Source organism: Aedes aegypti, chromosome 2, assembly GCF_002204515.2.
Source record: "Aedes aegypti strain LVP_AGWG chromosome 2, AaegL5.0 Primary Assembly, whole genome shotgun sequence".
Classification (NCBI taxonomy): Eukaryota; Metazoa; Arthropoda; class Insecta; order Diptera; family Culicidae; genus Aedes; species Aedes aegypti.
Window position 1 is genome coordinate 250757698 of NC_035108.1, and position 19033 is coordinate 250776730.

Sequence of the window (19033 nt, forward strand, 5' to 3'; positions counted from 1 at the left end):
CGAAACATTCGATTAATTTTCGACATCCCTATTTGCACCGGAGCGCGCGACTTTTTTGTTTAATCAAATTGGCGGTAAAAACAGTCGGTTATGATGTCGGAGTCAGATGTGTTCTGAATTCAGCAACGAATTTCGTGATTAATTAGTTTAATCCTAATGTTAATTGCATAAATTTAAGTTAAAACTGTAACATTCGTTTATCCCACTGCGGTCAAGTGGATTCTCGTGAGAAAAATAATGGTTTCGATCGAAAGTTTGCGCGACCAGTTCGACGAGTTGGGAGTCGATCCCTCGCCGGAGGTCGTCAACAAATGCATCGAAATCTGCACCCGGTACGACATTGAAGACGCGGTGGAATTCGTGGAAACATGGATGGCCTACAGCGTATCGAAGTTGGGCGGAGCAGAACCAACGGTGGACAACCTGCGGGACATGGAATCGCACGAGTTTGCAAACAGGGGACGCAAAACGGCGGGACCTGCAACGAACCGGGTTAAGCAGAGGGAAGATTTCGGTTCACCGAGATCGCCCCCGGAAGACGGTTCTGAAGCTGGCTTGGTGATCTACAGCAACGCGAACTTGGACTCGGTGGAAAGCGATGTGCTTGGGTCGTACGGGTGCGTAACACCTAAGGCACAGAAACCGGTTTCCAGGCTGCACGGATCAACTCCCGACCGGAGTAAGGTTCTGTTCTCCCCTGCCAGCTATTCTCCAATCACGTCCAAACGATCACAGGACCAGGACGGGCCGAACAACTCCGGAAACGTGGTCTATACCTTCGGCAACGGTCAGCTGCTCAAGCAAGTTAATTGGTCAACGACGGATGTTGACCGGCGCAATCCGTTATCTATTAAAGTTCCGTCGACATTTGTCGACGATCACCTGGAAGAGGGTGCAGCGGAGGCTGGATTGGGGGATTTCATGAACGACGAATGCAAGTATATGTTCGACTCCAGTTACGAGCGAATTCTCATCCTCGGGGACCGGATTTACGAAGGTGGAAAGCGGATTTGTCGCCGGTTGGCATCCCTTAGACAGGAAGAGCGGGCAGATCTGCCTGAGAAACTTGATAAGACTGAATGCGATGAGCTCACAGCTCATAAGAATGAACAAGACGAAATCCTTGAAAAGGTCGGAATTCGTCATGTGGATCATCCATGTACAGAACCGGTCAACATAATGGGCAGGATCGTTGTGCATCCGGAGAAGAAACAAGATCGCGTGGCGATCGTAGACTTCGACGAGCTGACATTGCGCCAAATGAAGTTGGACTTCAGCAAGATGAAGACCTGGTCGGTATTTCCGGGGGAAACTGTTGTCATGGAAGGGGTCAATCCACGGGGAAATGTCTTTGAGGTTCATAACATTTACTACGAGATAGATCTAGAGCTCCCCAAAGCGCCGATGAAGCTTGGAAATGAGGTCAATATGGTGATCGCGTCCGGTCCTTACACTGACAAGGATGATCTTCTGTATGAGAAGCTATCGGATTTGCTCACATACTGTAAGAACAATTGTCCCGACGTATTGATCCTTACGGGTCCGTTCGGGGACATAAGCAATCCCTTGTTCGGCACGATCGCCGAAACCTACGAAGAGTACTTCGAGAAAATCATCATCAACATCATGAGTTCGGTATCGCCCAACACCGAAGTGTTGATCGTGTCCCACCACGACGACCTTATGTCCATGTTCGTTTTCCCCTCTTTCCCGTACACAATCTCAACAAGCTTCCCCAACCTGCGCTTCCTGCCGGACCCCTGCATCATTTCAATCAATGGACTGGAAATCGGCATCACAACCGCGGACATAATCAAGGATCTGTCCGAGGCGGAAGTGAGCGGTGATCCCAAAGGCGACAAAATCAAGCGTGCTTTCAACTACATGTTCCACCACAAAACCTTCTACCCGTTGAATCCTCCGCCAGAAAACCTTCCCCTCGACATGGACCTTCTGAGCACATTCGGCAAACTTTCGCGGGTACCCAACATGATGATTTGCCCGGGTGATTTGAAATGCTACATTCGGGACGTGCACCGGTGTGTGTGCATCAATCCGGGACGCCTGTCGGACCAGACCAGCGGAGAAGGCACCTTTGCGCGAGTGGTGATCAAACAGCCGGAATCTGAAGCGGCATTGCCGTTCAATTATGTCGTTTGTCAGGTGGTTAAGTCGTAAAGTTGAGCTTTACACAAACATAAGATGTTACAGATGAATTTGAAGAATTAACAATAAAAAGTTGAATTTTGTAGCATTTGTGTTATTATTGTAGAAAGAACATCCATAACAAATTCGGGGAAGCCCCAATTCCAGGGCTGATAGACAACTGAGCATGAGGTACCGCGGGGCAAGTGGGTAAATGTGATAATTGCCCTATTACCACATTTAATTAATCACGTTAAAAATCACGTCTTCTTCTTTTTGGCATTAACGTCCCCACTGGGACAGAGCCGGCACTCAGCGTGGTGTTCTAATGAGCACTTCCTCAGTAATTTACTGAGAGCTTTCTTTGCCATTTTCGCATTCGTGCATCGTGTGGCCATCGTACCTGCCACACGATGCACGAATGCGAAAATGGAAACTTTGGCAAAGAAAGCTCTCAGTTAATAACTGTGGAAGTGCTCATAAGAACACTAAGCTGAGAAGCTGGCTCTGTCCCAGTGGGGACGTTAAGGCCAAGAAGAAGAAGACATCGTGTGGCAGGTACGATAGTATAGTACTCTATGCCGTAACTCGTATCGTAACTCTTTTACAAGATTTTTAACATTTTTCATGTCTTCTACAAAGTTGTAAGATATCTTAAAACACGTGTTTCTTCTGAACATCTCGCCTCTCTGTATCTTGAAGTAAAGAAATTATCGGTAGAAATCGTTTTAATAAGGCGTATTTATTCAATAGTAAGAACCCATGAAAATACGCTTAGGGGCAATATGAGCCACCCCGGTTTTGACCTCAAAAACAGTGTTTTAATGTCTAGTGTCATTATGATCTGCTCAAGGATGCCTCAAATAGCCACCACAATAAAAACCGTAAGAATATTCGTTTGAACACTCAAGATATTTACAAAAATGTACAAATTTGTCCTTTGTCATGAAAAGCTTATAATTTTGGCAGTTTTTAATTAAGCCTATAAGACAATTATATTTATAACTCTGGTAAATTTTACCAATCCATTGAAACTTCTGATCATAATGAATAGTTCGGGAGCGAAATTAGATTTGTTCGTAAACAAAATTATTGAAAAACAATATATTATTTTAAAGATGAAGGGGCGGGGCAAAATGAGCCACCTAGATTTAAGCAAACCAAACGATGCTTTGAACATAAAAAATCATTGCCTATATATACCATATTATTTTTTTTTACTGCATAGTCATCTTTATGCACCATCACAAGTAGAACACTTTGCTAGAAAATACGTTGAACCAAGTATCGCAATTTAGTACTAGTATAACATGGTCTGATCACTATGTATTTTGTATCTTTAAAAACTAAGCCGCTAGAATCAATAATTTCAAGCAAAGCTAATACAATTTCCTTTCCAATAATGTGCTCTTCACCACTAACTCTTCTCTATACTGTTTTAAATAAAAATCATTCGATTGAATGAGATGGCTCATACTGCCCCGTAGGGTGGCTCATAATGCCCCATATGGTTGGTGACCACGTAGAAAAACATGGTTTTCCAAAAAGTGCCTAAAATAATTTGCAAGTTGATATTAACATTAATTATCGTCGTAACATTGAAGATAACATTTTATAGTACAAGTCACTTGCATTTAAACCATAATTTTTGCTGTTTTTCTATGCATTCCATGACGTTTTCCTTAGGCGGCCCATATTGCCCCGATCACCCCTATAGACAAATGTTTTAATCGTCTGCCGAAAGGGAAGATATGGTACTTTCATGATTTGTAAGAGTTGTCTGCGCCATTTTGCGCCGAAGGCAGTTAAAGGGGCCTAAACTACCCCTTGAAAAAAGAGTAATTCATAAATAACTTTGTTACTTTTAAAGATAGCGTGATGATATGTTCAGCAAAAACACAGGTTTTAAAAAACATTTTTTAAAAAAACGTTGTAGAAATCACAAAAAAATGTCAAAATTCTTGGAAAAAAGTTATGACTAAAAATATGATTTTTAGAGGCCATTCACATACAACGGCGTATATCTCAAAAAGTATAAGAGATAGAAAAATCATGTCTTCGACAAAGTTGTTTCAAATTACCAATGGATCATTAAAATAACCAAAACGGCCGCTATGGAAAGCATAGATAGCGCCACCGTAGCCTTGTGTGTTTGTCAGAACAGCAATGCTGTCACAATGTTAAATCCCATATACAGTGGCGCCTTTGTTTTGATGCGGTGACTACTGTCAAAAACTACATTCAATGATCCATTCTACAACTTTGCCCAAGCCACCAAATGTCTATCTAAATGTTTTGAAAAAATAGTTTTTCTATCTCACTGCTAGGTGGATTGATCACAAAACTTTTTTCATCAGAAGATGCGCTTTAACCCTCTAATACCCAAATTTTTATTTTCGATTTAAATATTATTTTTCGTTGTCTAAAATCGTTCTAAACACGTTCTGGGCAATTATTTATTTTTACTCGCAAATTTTTGAATTTCGGTTTTTGATTTTTATAATTTTTATTTTTGAACATCCCTAACTTTTTTCATTTTTTCTTGAAGCCTTTTGTGGTTGTTGATTTTTGGCAATAATAAAAATTTAAATTTTTGTGGTACTTTTAAAAATATTACATTTTTAATTTTTTTTCGGAGCGTATTTTATTTTCCGTGTAACTAACGGAAAAACAGGTTTGAAATTATTTTGATACCACCTGGCTCTTCTTTTGTGATAGGTCGATCGTATAAAAATATAAAATATACGATTTTTTATATTAAACGTTAAACTAACCCCGGGCATTTATAGGTTATATAAGAATACAATTTTTCAAACAATTTTCAAAAATACAAAAAAGTTTCAAAAGTCATAAAAAACTTTTCTTATATGCGTGTTATGAGTCAAGGTTTAAGCCAAAAATAAAATAATTTTGATTTCCGAGCTACGAAAAAATACACAAAATTCCAAAGTGTACCCCGTCTAAAGGCGGGGTTGGGTATTAGAGGGTTAATATACCAAGAAACTTTTCCGAGCAAACTATATCGCTAAAATCAACGGTTTGGGCGCTATTCAAAAAGCGCATGAAATCGACGAAATAAATCACATCAGTGGCGCGGGAAGTGGGTAGGAAAGGTAGGACATGTACTACGCACAAACAGACCTGGGCAGGACAGTCAAAGGATAGTCCTACCCACGATTCAATAAACAAAAAAAAACAAAATCTTCAAAAAGCTCGAATTTGTGTGAAGAACGATTGAGAATATCAATAGGAAACTAACTGTTGGAATTGTTACATGAAACTTTTTGAACCGTTAGAAAAACAAATGAAACAATCCTTCATGACATTTCGGAATGAATAAATGGACGGTTTCTTAAGAATATCTACGGACAACCCTGTAAATGTTCTGGGACAAATTGCCATGAGCGTTCCAGATTAATTTGTTGAAGAATCTCCGGATGAAGTAATGGATTGATCTAAGACCAGTCCCATCGTGTTATACACAGCACGAGTGTGATGGTGCCAGTGATTTCTGAAAGTGCGATCACTCTTGATGTTTTCTATCAAATTATTGCTGAATTTCTTGACAATTTTCAAGACAATTCCTACAGAACTCCCACAATTAGTTATGAAAAATGATTTGATGAAATTCCCACTGACATTTGTGGCTTTATTCATAAGAATATTCAGAGCAGATTATGACGATTTTCTAAAAGTTTTTTTTACGATTGTTGAATAAGTTCCAGAGAAATATTTGATAGAGTTTCTGCGCGAAGGAACATTTTCAAGAACTTTCAGTTTCTTCTGAAAATTTTTGCATTCTATTCTATTCTAGAGAGCTCTCTACCAATTTTCCCACAAATTCTTTCAGAGATTTCAAAGGATGCTAAGACAAATTTCTCCAGAATTTGCTCCAGGAAATCCTTGAGATCTCCTATTACCTCCAGTAATTTCCTCATGTATTACCTTGATTTTCTCTAAAAAAATTAACAAAACTATCTTTTCGCCAGATATTTTGTTACTAATCCTTCAAATAATTTCTCCAGTTGTTACTCCAGAAGATGTTCCTAAGATTTCTACGGAATTTCACCCGAGGAAATCCTCAAAAGTTTATTTCAAATATTATCCGCAGGTTCATGTAAATTCCACCAAGAATTCATCCACGATTCCTCCCAGAAATCTAAAATTTTTCAAGAGGTTTTTCGAAAAATCTATTGTTTTTAGGCATTTCTCCAGCATTTCATCCAAATATTACTCCTGCAGTTTTTCAAAAAAAAAAAAAATTCGCGAAAAATTTCTTTGCGATTTCATAAGGTTATTTAATGTTTCACATCAGCCAATACTTCAACAAATTCCCCAACAGTTCCTCCGATCAGGATTCACGCACAGACAAACAGACGTAACACTTAGAACAAATCTCTATCAAAATCATAGTCACGAGGACATGTACGCCCAATGCTAAAATCAGCGTGTTTGGCCGATGGGCCAACAGATGGCGGTAGTGTGTAAACGTCAAACACGAACAAAAACGAAGCAAGCGCTGCGGGTGGCGGATTGGCCACCTAACATATTTTTTAATCGACCGTTAAAAAGGTGGTCGATGGACAATGATGAGAGTGTGACGTCTGTTTGTCTGTGATTCAGGATTCTTTAAAAGTATCTAATGGATTTATTTTTCAGAAAATTTTTCTTGGCCTTTTCCTGGACACATTCCTAGAAGAAAAAAAAACTTTTATGGCTTACTTGAGAAAATCTCAAAGCACAGACAAACAGAAGTAACAGCTAGAACAATTATCAATTCGAAACATAGTCACGTGAACATTTACGGCCAATGCTAAAAATACTTCATTTGGCCAACCGTGAACTAGGTGGCGGTAGTGAGCAAACGTCAAACTCTAACAAAAGTGATGCGAGCGCCACGAGTGGCCCGTCGGCCAACTACCGAATATTAGAATTGAGCGCTATTCTGCTAAACGATGAAAATAATTGGTTGTTACGTCTGTTTGTCTGTGCTCAAAGTGTTACAGAAGGAATTTCTACAGAACCCTAAGAAGAAATCTCTGGAGCAATTGCTGAAGGTATTTTTAGAAAATAAATCTCTTGTTGCAATTATACATAAATTCCAAAAGACAGTTTCACAGGGAATCCCTAAAAACTCTTGTCGGTATTTCTTTAGAATTTATTGACAGAATTCAAGATGTTTTGACCGAAAATCTTGCAGGATGTCCTAAGGAAATACATGGATCAGGGGGTTTGAAAGCAAAGGGGTGTCAGTGAAAAAAAACTAGTTTTGAGAAGATCTACTTTGAAGTTTCAGCAAGTTTTCATTGTATACTAATTGAATGAAAGTCAAAAAAACACAAGCCAGTCTTCTATGAACTATGTTATTTCTTCTGTTGAGCGAGAAAACCACCTGAAAATATCGTTTAAACGCTTTGAACCAGTAAAAGTTCCTTAACTCAAAATGACACACTCCTTTGCATTTGAGCCCCTCAAATATAATAACTTTAAATCCGCAGTCTAGGATTCCATAGGGTTGAAATTTTTGGAAGCTTCACCGTGCACAAAATATTTGCCAACGTTTGTCCTACCCATGGTTTCGAACGTGGACGCGCCTCTGAAGCCATCATAAGAAAATACAGCCAAGCCAAGTACGTAAAATGTTTTATGTATGATAAATACAAAAATATAAGGTATTCAAAGTTGTAACTGTTTTCTTTATTTCAAAATAAGAGCGAAGGCGGGGGATAATGGGAGAGAGGGGGGGGGGGGGGGGGGGGGTTGGTATGGTAAGTGGAGTAGGTCTGGGATCAATAAAACGATTGTATAACATTTTGCGGTAATCCACTTCGCGGTATACCATTTCGCGGTTTGTCATTTCGCGGTACGACATTTCGCGGTTAGTACCATTTGGCTGCAAGTCAATTCGCGGTCAGTACCATTTCGCGGTGTACCGTTTCGCGGTCTGTACCGAGATGTTTCATATATCTCAGCAAAGCAATTTGAAGGACTGTCTGTGTTCAAAAGAAGGGTAAATCACCGATGAAAATATTATAAGTGATAATGCCAACAATTTTCAGTGCAACTCGTAGGAAAAACCACACCGCGAAATGGTATAGACCGCGAAACGGCATACCGCGAAATGGTACTAACCGCAAGACGGTAAACCGCAAAATGATACAAACCGCGAAATGGTACACCGCGAAATGGTTTACCGCGAAATGTCGGACAACCCAATAAAACCCTTTTTTTTATTTCAAATGAAAACAGTTTAAAATCAAAAAGCAATCAAATTTATATTAAAAATGTAAAGTTTTATTTCAAAGCAAAATAAATACACTGCAGTGGATTGAAATGATGTCGTTGTTTGAAAAGTTTCGATCTAATAAACTATAATGTCACCCGATTTTCTTAAAAACAATTTACAAGTAGGTCTGGGATCAATAAAACCCTTTTTTTTATTTCAAATGAAAACAGTTTAAAATCAAAAAGCAATCAAATTTATATTAAAAATGTAAAGTTTTATTCCAAAGCAAAATAAATACACTGCAGTGGATTGAAATGATGTCGTTGTTTGAAAAGTTTCGATCTAATAAACTATAATGTCACCCGATTTTCTTAAAAACAAATTACAATCAGTAGAAATTCTACAAGATTGTCGACTTATTTAAACATACATGACTAAATTAAAGAAAATTAAATTGAAAAAAATTTATTCGTATTCGTATGTTAAGGGGGTATACTAATTGTTAACGTTATTATAAAACCTCAATATAACAGTTACTTTACAACTGATTATTTAAAATGACAATATTTTCACTTGTCCTATTTTTAGGGCAAGTGAAAATGGGGGAGTCGTTTTTCGAAAACTTTGTCTATATTTTTTCCTGGAGATCTGCACAAAATCAATTTTAGAATACTGCTTATAATTGGTGAGAGTCTAACGAAAAATATACATACACGACCTCATTGAACCTTCAGAGACTTTTACTCGATTATCTTCTAGATTCTCTTTTCTAATTCCGCGAGGAAAAGCTTTAGGAATTCTATTACTAATTTCACCGGACATTTCTTTTAAAATACTTAAATGTAGGGAAAGTGTACCAGTTATGGCCATAGTGGTTCCCTATTTGGACATATGTGATATTTTGATAACTTTCACATTTTAAATCTTTTTGAATGTTTTAACATCAAGATATATCTTAAATCTAACTACTACGACACACACAAATTTTCAAAATTAGAAAACATTAAAGTAATCAAGTATGGCGAAATAGGGAACCAATATGTCCATAACTGGCACACTCACCCTACTTGTCCAGAGTCCTCGAGAGATTTCTAAGAAGTTCTCTCAGAAATTCGTTAGGAAATCGGGTGAGTCAAGACGACTCGCTCTCATTTCGAATGACGTGAGACAACTAACACAGTCGATTTCCCATTCATTTTTGATAGACTGCAGGAACGTGGACTAATGTGGCAATGATTCCTATGGCCTATAGAATTTCGAAAATGTTGTTACGAGAATGGTCCTTAATAATCCTTGTCATCATGAAAGCACAACATTCGGGCCACATTAAATTCATTCAGTTCGCGAGCTGTTTGACGATCGCTGCTTTAGGTATATATCAGGGATGTCATCAGATGATGGAACACACTTTGGATGCCACAAAATACACAATAAAAATTATATTGTAAGCCAAAAAGAAATTGGAACAGTAAAAGGTACTGAAAGGTCTAAAATATTATCTAATAGCCAAGTTGGTGTTACAATACATTCGGTTCACTGTCTCCGGGTCCATTGTTGTTCGATGATGGATCTATAGAAAGATAAATAATTTCATGAATTCAAAACATGATAAATGCGAGACGTAGTTTATCTAGAAGACACATTAACAGCAAAGTTGGACTACTAATTGATAATGAATTGATTATTTTTGAGTAATTAGATATACGTTTGTAATTTGTACAGCGAAAGATATAACGCACTCAATATAAGGCGTTCGTTAATCAGCATTGAAGTAATGTTAGCAATCATTATAATAATACGGTTCAAAATTGTTTAAAATCGGACCACGTGTTTGGTAAAACTGCACTTACCCTTCGAGGGTCCTCCGCCGGAATCGACCGAATCTGAATCCGGAATCGGTTTGCGTTTCTTCTTTTGCTCTACATGCCCGAAGCAGTGTTCACACTCGCCCTCGCTTTCCGACGAACTTTCACCGAATTCACGTGGTTTGACATAGATACAGCAACATTTGGATTTCTTCTTGTTCATGTGTTCGTTATCTACCGTACCATTGGTCCATTGCACTTTCTTGTCTGTGCGGGGTTTTTTTAACCGGAGACGTAACACGGGTGGTTCCTGGAAAAAAAATGTTGGATAGGAATAATAGGAAATAATTAGCGTTAAGTCGTTTAGTGTAATAAGACAATATTTTCGAAAAAGAGGAATTGTAAATATTTACTACCTATACAGTGAAGCATTATGTTTTAGATTTGAAATCGTTTTATGATTTTTGAACACCAATCATATCTGAGCTTGTGCCATTTTATTTTATTTTAAGTTGTATTTTCGACCGCTACATCGCTTCAAATTTAAAATCCATCCGTTTCATTGAACTTATTGCAGAAAATAAAGTAATAACCATAAGAAAACTAAAAAATGGCAATTTTCTCGATTTCTAAGTACATAGATTATCTGGATTTTTGAGGAAATTTTGGAAGATTTTCTAGATAAACTGTTAGGATTTAATGATTGAAAAACTAGAGTTTGTATCCTTTGCAAGATACACGTAACGTCAAGCTACCATTAACCATGCATCTAAGAAAAATTTGCGCTTCAAAAACTTATATAACTTTTCCAATTAATTTGAAGTGTACTAGAATACCACTACGTAGCGTGCAATTATATAATAATTCGTGGAAAAATCTAAAACTAGTGATGCGTAACAAAAAATTACTCAAAAATTATGTTTGGAAATGTCATGTTAATGTCGCCTCGTATCGTTCTATGTCACCATTTACCGTGCACACTAGTGCACCATTCACCGTGTGTACAGTTTTCGTCATGATTTAATTTTGTATCTTGAAGAAACGTTGTTGATTGAGCAACTTAATCCTCATTAAGACATCGATCAGTTGAGGTATGAAAATAAATAAATAAATAAACTATGTTGCTAGTAGTGTGTGCACACATTTTCAAGAGTATTCAAATCTTCATTTACCGTAACATGCTCTATTACCGTGAGGTTAATTATTCGTCAAGTATTAAACCCATTCAAAAAATATACAGATTTTAGTTGCCTTTCATAACAACGATACAATACTTAATATTATATGTATTTTTGAGGAAAAATAGTCTTCGATTTTTTTCATTGGATATTTACATGAAAAATAGCAATAATAGCAAACACATCAATATTCCAAATACCGTGTGCCTCGATGATGTGATTCCAAATACCGTGCATAAAAAATCCAAATACCGTGCCCCATCCAATGTGCTAAAATGGCAGTGCAAACAACGGATATTAAAAATAAAATGGTTTAAAATGCAGTGGACTACTGGTTTGCTGTTTTATTGTTCAATTCACAGTTCATCTTTTGAAAGTACTTGTTGATGAACGATAAATGTCGCATTCACCTAATGTATTTTTATATTTTTCTTTGATCGTCGCTTAACTTTTTCTTCAGCTTGATGTTTTCTTTTCGTTTGACGTTCAATTTTCTTTCTTTCTTTTTCCTTGAGGGCAGTAATTTTGATATTCTCGATATTTTCCAGGTATTGATTGTATGCCTCGCTAGTTGCAACCGAAGGAGGATGCGGCTTCATTTTTGGTTTTGGTTTATCTTTCTTCTGAATATTGGGGATGCTGAAAATCTCTCCCAAAACATCACTTGAACGCTCGGCTGGGTGCACAGTTGAACGAAACGATAGATCCAATGGCACGTCCTGTACAGGGGAACCTACATAGAAAATGTTTAAAAAGGTTGCAACAATCAATATGCAAAAAAATTACTTCGATCTTCGGTAAGCCCTTCAAAAGGAGGCTCCGCGTCTAGAGATGACCTCACTGATATCTGTACCGGAAAACCCGACATCGATGCCAACGGCAAACTTATTTGGCCGTATTTAACTTTCTGCCAGACTTCAAAAGGGAAATTTCCTCTCTGGTACCGAACCACTTGCCGGAGAAGATACTGCGATTGAATACATCAATTTGTTGCTGTGTCATGTAATTTTGGATTCCCGTTAGCAGATTTTCCTGGCCAGCAGTTGTTTGTGGCGCACTCGGAACGGAATCATTTTCACTGTTCTCTTGATTGGCCTCTACAGGGTTGAGTGGATGCAGAAGCACTGAACAGTCAACTGCATTTGCATCCCACGGATGTATACCACATCGTCGAAATCCGTTACTTAAAACTGATTTTAGGTTGTCCATTTTTTCGACGGCTTTATGGAGTAAAGGAGCAATTTCACTGCATGGTAGTTCGAAAAGTTGATTCGGCTGATGGTGTTATGCCACCCGGCAAATTATGTGAAGACAATTGTGTGATGCTAAAATGTGTTTAGTGATTTATTGAAAAATTCAAATCTAATAAACATGTCGAATAGTGACTTTGTAGAAGTGGAAAGCGAGTTTTTGGTGAAGACGGAAGCCATGGAGTTCTAAAAATAATAACACATAGGTATTAGAGTTTGATTCACACAAAAACGGGCTCTGCTGTCCAACACAGGTTCTGTTGTGCTATGAGGGAGAAAAGTGTATATTGAGAAAGTGCATCTGTGTGGGGAGGAAGTGTTGTACCTGGCCAGAGGGGAAAAAACAGCAGAACAATGGTCGATCTCAAACCTTTACTATGGAGAGCACGGAGGAAGATCGCAACGAAGTGAGGCGGTCTGAATTGGTATTAGTAACAGTATTTAGGAGAGGAGATCACCGGTGTATTGTAAAAAAATGTATTTGAGTAGGGTAAGGATGGGCAAGATGGGTCACCGAAGGAAAGGATCTTTATAACATTCCATATACAAATCGACTTAACTTGTTTCCTTCCAAGGGCTGATTTCTTCATCTTCGCTTGGGCCGTAAATCACGTTTGCCCATATGACTAAACTAAGTTTAGGGCCTAAGCGGGGGTGAAGAAATCGGTCGTAAGACTATTTCATACACTAATATGATGTGATAGAAGGCAAATGAAAAGTCATTGAGTTGGATATCCGCTTTTCCATCAGTTTTCAGAATGTATGCTATTAATATAAAAACAACCTTACATAATAATTTCAAAGCCATATGGTGTTTCAACGATATATATTACAGAATAGTCCTTCAGCAGAAAAAAAAGATTTCACAAATGACTTCAGAAAACAGAGCGAACTTACTTCCTCCTTTTCCAAATATGTTTCGATTGCATCGCTGAAGGAACAAGTAAGAATTGTTTAAAATAATTATCCTAATACGTAGCCCATATGTAGATTCAAATCAATGCCTCTTTACATGCTCTAAAAATATTAATGTCGGAAAAACAATATTTAATGCGCGTCAAAACGACAATGACCTATCCTGCCCTCTGACTCATTTTGTCCCTTATTACCCTACATATCAAGATTCCAAATATATGAAAGGTAAGATACACAATGGAATAACAAACAGGTGAGGTTAAATCTGATGGTAAGTCAATTATTTACAATTGATAATCAATTGTACAAATCGTATCTATCATAATATACCATTATCCATACAGGATACCCAATTGAAGCAATATGGATGGGGAGAGTGGAATTGCCAACTCCTTGTCAGTAACATATTGTTGATAGAGGATGGTCCTTCAACCCCATTCATTGAGACATCCTTTTGTATGATGACATGACCAGTCGATCAGTGGCTAGAATCTGGGTTGTAATTTTGGGATTGCCTTGAGTAAACCTTGAATTTTAACAAAGGTTTGGAACAATCAACTGGATAACATCATACAAAGAGGACAGTCTACTGTCTAACGGCTGTGCCCTGCAACAATGAGTGGTAACCCTTACATACATACATACATACAATTTCACTGCATGGTAGTTGGTCTCCTACGTGATCAATCCTCCAATCAATTAGAAGTTGATTCCAGTATTCTTTAAGCGGCCGGAAGAAACTGACATCCAATGGTTGTGTGATTTGAGTAGTGTTAGGTGGCAAACAAATAAGGTTCATATTCTTTTCCTTGCATAAAGCGAGAGAATCTGCAGATACGTGAGATGAATGTCCGTCTACAAATATGATAACAGGGAAGGAATTTTTTTCACGCAGCAACCATGGGTAGAATACATCTCGAAGGTAAAGATAAAAGGTATCTCGAGTCATCTACCCAGAATACGTTTTTCCGGCGGCCCAACCTTTTGGAAGTCTTCGATATATTTCACCGGGGATCCTTTGTTTATAAGGAAACAACATCATTGTTGGCGCAAGCACACCTGCAGCATTCCCGGCAAAAAGAGCCGTATATGACTCCTTATCTGAATTACCGACCCGCGTATGAACTTGCTTTCCGTTCGATTCCGCCAGTACCAAGTCCCGCGTGGGAATAGTGCGGACAGCAGTTTCATCCATGTTAAATATTTGAATGGGATTTTTCATTGTCTCCACCAAATGTTTTTCCTCTAGGTATGCAGTTATTTCTCCAAACCAGCCGTTGATTGTACCGGGTGTTACACAAGCTCTAGACCTTGCTAAGGAGCTGGCAACTCTACGCGAAATATTGGGATGACGTTTCAAAAATCCGGCTACCCAGCTGGGTCAAGGTGTATCTTTTTTGAAAGGATTTTTGATCTTGGCTAATTTTACATACTTAGCTACGAATACTCTAAGACGGTGCGTGTTTATAGGAAGCCCAGCTTTTGCAATATCAATCAGCCACGCGACTATACGTTCCTTGTTCTCAAGTCTAATTACTGGCGGCGCACCTGGTGTTGGATTTGCATATCGCTGGATAATCTTGTCGTGAATCGTGCTCTCCGGAATTTCATACAAACGGGATGCACCGCGGATAGTTCCACCGTTTCTCACTCTATCCAGGGCATTGTTCATTCGGTCCAGAGAGTACAACATGCGTTTTTTTGGAGTCATGTTCGGATGAAAATCGCTCCACGGTATTAGGAACTACTGTGAATGGTGAAGTCCGAATTCCGTGTCAACAAATTCCTAAAAAAAAAGCGTAAAAATAAACATTTGTTCTACATATTTCATTACCTGATTGAAATACAAACCCATAGAAGTGAAGTGAGTGCAAAAATTTCCATAAATTTGAATGAAAATCAGCAAAAATTGCAAATTTAATTTCACGCACAATCTTAGCCCATTCACTAATGGAAGCTTACGTTTGACAGTTCACAGCATGTGCTTTTGTTTTTGTTTTGTTTTTCGTGGTGTGTGAGCATAAAATGTCAAAACAATCAAGTGTCAACATTGTTTTTATTACATTCCAACATTGTATAGTTAAAGTTAGTGCAAATAACTAGTAATATAAGAATATTTGTACATTTTTATGAAAAGCACGGTATTAGACGATACACGGAATTAGAGCAGGTCACGGTACAATAAAACCATAAAAAATTAAAAAATTGGCTAAATAATTATTTTTTCATTAAAATCGTTATAAGAGGTTTGACTGTATTGTCTAAACCATTCCATGTTCACTCAAAAACTAAATATGAAGTAGTTTAATGACCACCTAACAATAAATCTAATATTACCGAATGATTTCATGCCTTTTACACTAATGAACGGTAAAAGGAACCATATATATTGAAAAGGATTCATTCACCGTTCATTTGTGTTTCGACTGAAAAACAATAAAAAAAATCTAATTTGCATAAAATCTCATTGCTCATACGATGAAATATATCTTACTAATAGTATCCACAATGAAAACTTGCTGAAATTTTGAAAAATTTCATACTCTATCGTTAAAATGAAAAAAATGTGAATGTTTGACGTTTCTACTAAGAGTGTTGAAAAATCTCATTATCAAATAGAATTCACATGATTTTGACTACATAAATTAGGTTTTTTTCAAAATGCTTTGTGACAAGAACTACTTCGTTTAATCAGTTTTATCTTATTTTGCTGACAAAATAATAATTGGTGAAAATTGTATGAATATTCTGTAGGATAATAAATCTTCGAGCTGTTTAGTAGAATACCTAGAAGTAGATGAAAAAACCGAATTTAGTACTATACCATTTAATTCCACTAGAGTTGGAATTAAATGCTATAATGGAATTACATGGTATAGTACTAAATTCGGTTTTTTCATCTACTTATTCTGTAGGAATTTGTATATGTGCACGGTGAATGGAGGCCGCACGGTAACTGGTGACTTAGGGCCCATTCACAAATTTCATAACGCTGAAGGGAAATGTTACAGCTCATACAAAAATTTAATAATATTCATACAAAATGTGTCACAAGGGGGTGGGTGGGTATCGAAAATTGCCATTTTTGGCGTTATCAAATTTGTGTACAAACTTTTAACGGTATTTCGACCTTAACTTTAAGGCCGCCTTTAGTGTCGTATGCTATAAACTATAGTAGAATCAAATGGCATAGAACTAGATTCGGTTTTCATTTATTTATAGGTATTCCACTAAACTGTTCGAGAATTTAGTATAATAAATCATCCTGCAGGAATTTCTTAAGAAACGTAAACCTTTTTATATCCTGAGAATAAATAAAGAATAAAATAATATGTTAATCAGTCCACTGTCCGGGAAGTCACTCCCTTCTGCGCCTTTTTTCAAGATTTACATTTTTTTCAAATAGAAAATTTACTTAAATAGTCATTTTTATCAGATTTTCAATCTTTTCAAAATTTTGTGTCTTTCATATCACCCAAGCATTCTATTTTGTTAATTTCAAAAATTCAATGTTTCAATTTGTGAAATAAAAAAAATTGTCATTTCACATTTCCATTCAAACTCCCAAAAAAATGACATCTTAAAAACCGCTGAAATTGAATTCATTGTACTGTTTTGTCTCAAATTCGGAACATGACTCATATTCCGAACACCAAATTTTAATCAACCATTTTCAAATGAATCTTCAAAATTTCAGAACAGGATGATCAACTCTTTTTTTAATTCAAGTTATCCATATTAATAAGTATTGACAACATTGATTTCAATCTTTATAATCGCCACTGTTCGAAATTTGAAACAAAACGATAAGCTGTGTAGATCCCAAAACTTTTTCAAGACTTCAAATACCGTTAAGTCACCAGTCACCGTGCGGCCTCCATTCACCGTGCATATATACAAATTCCTACAGAATATTCAAACAGTTTTCACAAATTATTCTTTTGTCAGCAAAATAAGATAAAACTGATGAAACGAAGAAGTTCTTCTCACAAAGCATTTTGAAAAAACCTAATTTATGTACCGCCGTGCGGGGTGACATTAGGCCTAGGGGGTGACTTTGACCGCCCTTTTCGATGCATCTCATGGGTAGTAGTACGGGATCCAAAAAACTAATTCATGTCCATCCATCGGTTGTTTATAACGTATTCTTGAAGCTTATCACATTGTTTTGTCAATGTCAATGTCAATGTCACCCCGCACGACGGTAGTCAAAATCATGTGAATTCTATTTGATAATGAAATTTTTCAACACTCTTAGTAGAAACGTCAAAAATTCACATTTTTCATTTTAACGATAGAGTATGATTTTTTTCCAAAATTTCAGCAAGTTTTCATTGTGGATACTATTAGTAAGATATATTTCATCGTATGAGCAATGAGGTTTTATGCAAGTTAGATTTTTTTGTTGTTTTTCAGTCGGTGAATGAATCCTTTTCAATATATATGATTCCTTTTACCGTGTATTAGTGTAAAAAGCATGAAATCATTCGGTAATATTATATTTATTAAAAATGAGTGCGCACACTACTAGCAAAATAGTTGCTCCATCAACAACGTTTCTTCCAGATACAAAATTGAATCATGATGAAAACTGTACACACGATGAATGGTGCACTAGTGTGCACGGTAAATGGTGGCATAGAACGGTACGAGGTGACCTTTACATGACATTTCCAAACATAATTATTTAGTATTTTTTTGTTACGCACCACTAGTTTTAGATTTTTCCCCGAATTATTATATAATTGCACGCTACGCAGTGGTATTCTTCAAATTATTTGTACGCTTCAAATTATTTGGAAAAGTTATATAATTTTTTGAAGTGCAAATTTTTCTTAAATTCACGGTGAGTGCTAGCTTTACGGTAGATAAGAATTTAAGATTCAGTCTAGAAAAAATAGAAGCGTATAGATGAAGTTTCGTCAAATGTAGTATTCACAGAAGAATATTTTCTATTTAGCTTTCTTCGATTCTTTTTTAAAGCTTTTACTTAATACGGTCAATATTTTGTGTATCTATGTAGATCAAGATTACGGAAAATGTAATACTTTGGCATTCAATATTTCAAATTAAAAATGACGATAGAAGATCGAGTGCTTAAAAGATACTGCTTAAAACCAATGTATCATTGCAATGGCAATAATACCAATTTGCATAAATCATTAAGGTCTGAAATTCAACATCATAAATGAAGAGTTTAGAATGTACCGGATGTAGCAACTCGTTAAATAGCCAAACCGTTTCAATTCTATCAAAGTGTAGATCAAACATTTTAGATACAAATTAGCTACTTTATTGTAAATTTGAGGCGTCCGGGGACCTGAAAATGGTCATTTGAATGATTAAGCAAAATTGCTTGATATAGGGGCCACCAGGGCGGTTCGAAATTTAACAATGTTTGAAAATTCAATCTCCCATATCTTCCTTACCATTCTTACCATAAAAATAGTGATTTGTGAAATTTGCAGCATTCTATGTGGTGATTTCAAGTTGGCTCAAAGACAATATAGGTTT

At 36.9% G+C, this 19033-nt stretch overlaps 2 protein-coding genes across 2 annotated transcripts in view; one reads left to right on the forward strand and one right to left on the reverse strand.

Annotated features, from left to right (window-relative positions):
* Positions 1 to 237: 237 nt before the first annotated feature.
* On the forward strand, positions 238 to 2178 carry LOC5569499 (DNA polymerase alpha subunit B). Its single transcript, XM_021839561.1, has one exon. The coding sequence runs from the start codon at positions 238 to 240 to the stop codon at positions 2176 to 2178; it is 1941 nt and encodes a 646-aa protein (XP_021695253.1).
* A 7607-nt stretch (positions 2179 to 9785) lies between these two features.
* Positions 9786 to 19033, reverse strand: part of LOC5569502 (protein phosphatase 1 regulatory subunit 11) — a 31383-nt gene continuing 22135 nt past the window's right edge. Inside the window, exons 2-3 of the mRNA XM_001658536.2 lie at positions 10222 to 10486; positions 9786 to 9941 (exon numbers count right to left, since the gene is read on the reverse strand). Of these exons, the coding sequence (XP_001658586.1) occupies positions 9889 to 9941; positions 10222 to 10486 (318 nt within the window). The 3' untranslated portion in view covers positions 9786 to 9888. The remainder of the gene's footprint in view (positions 9942 to 10221; positions 10487 to 19033) is intronic.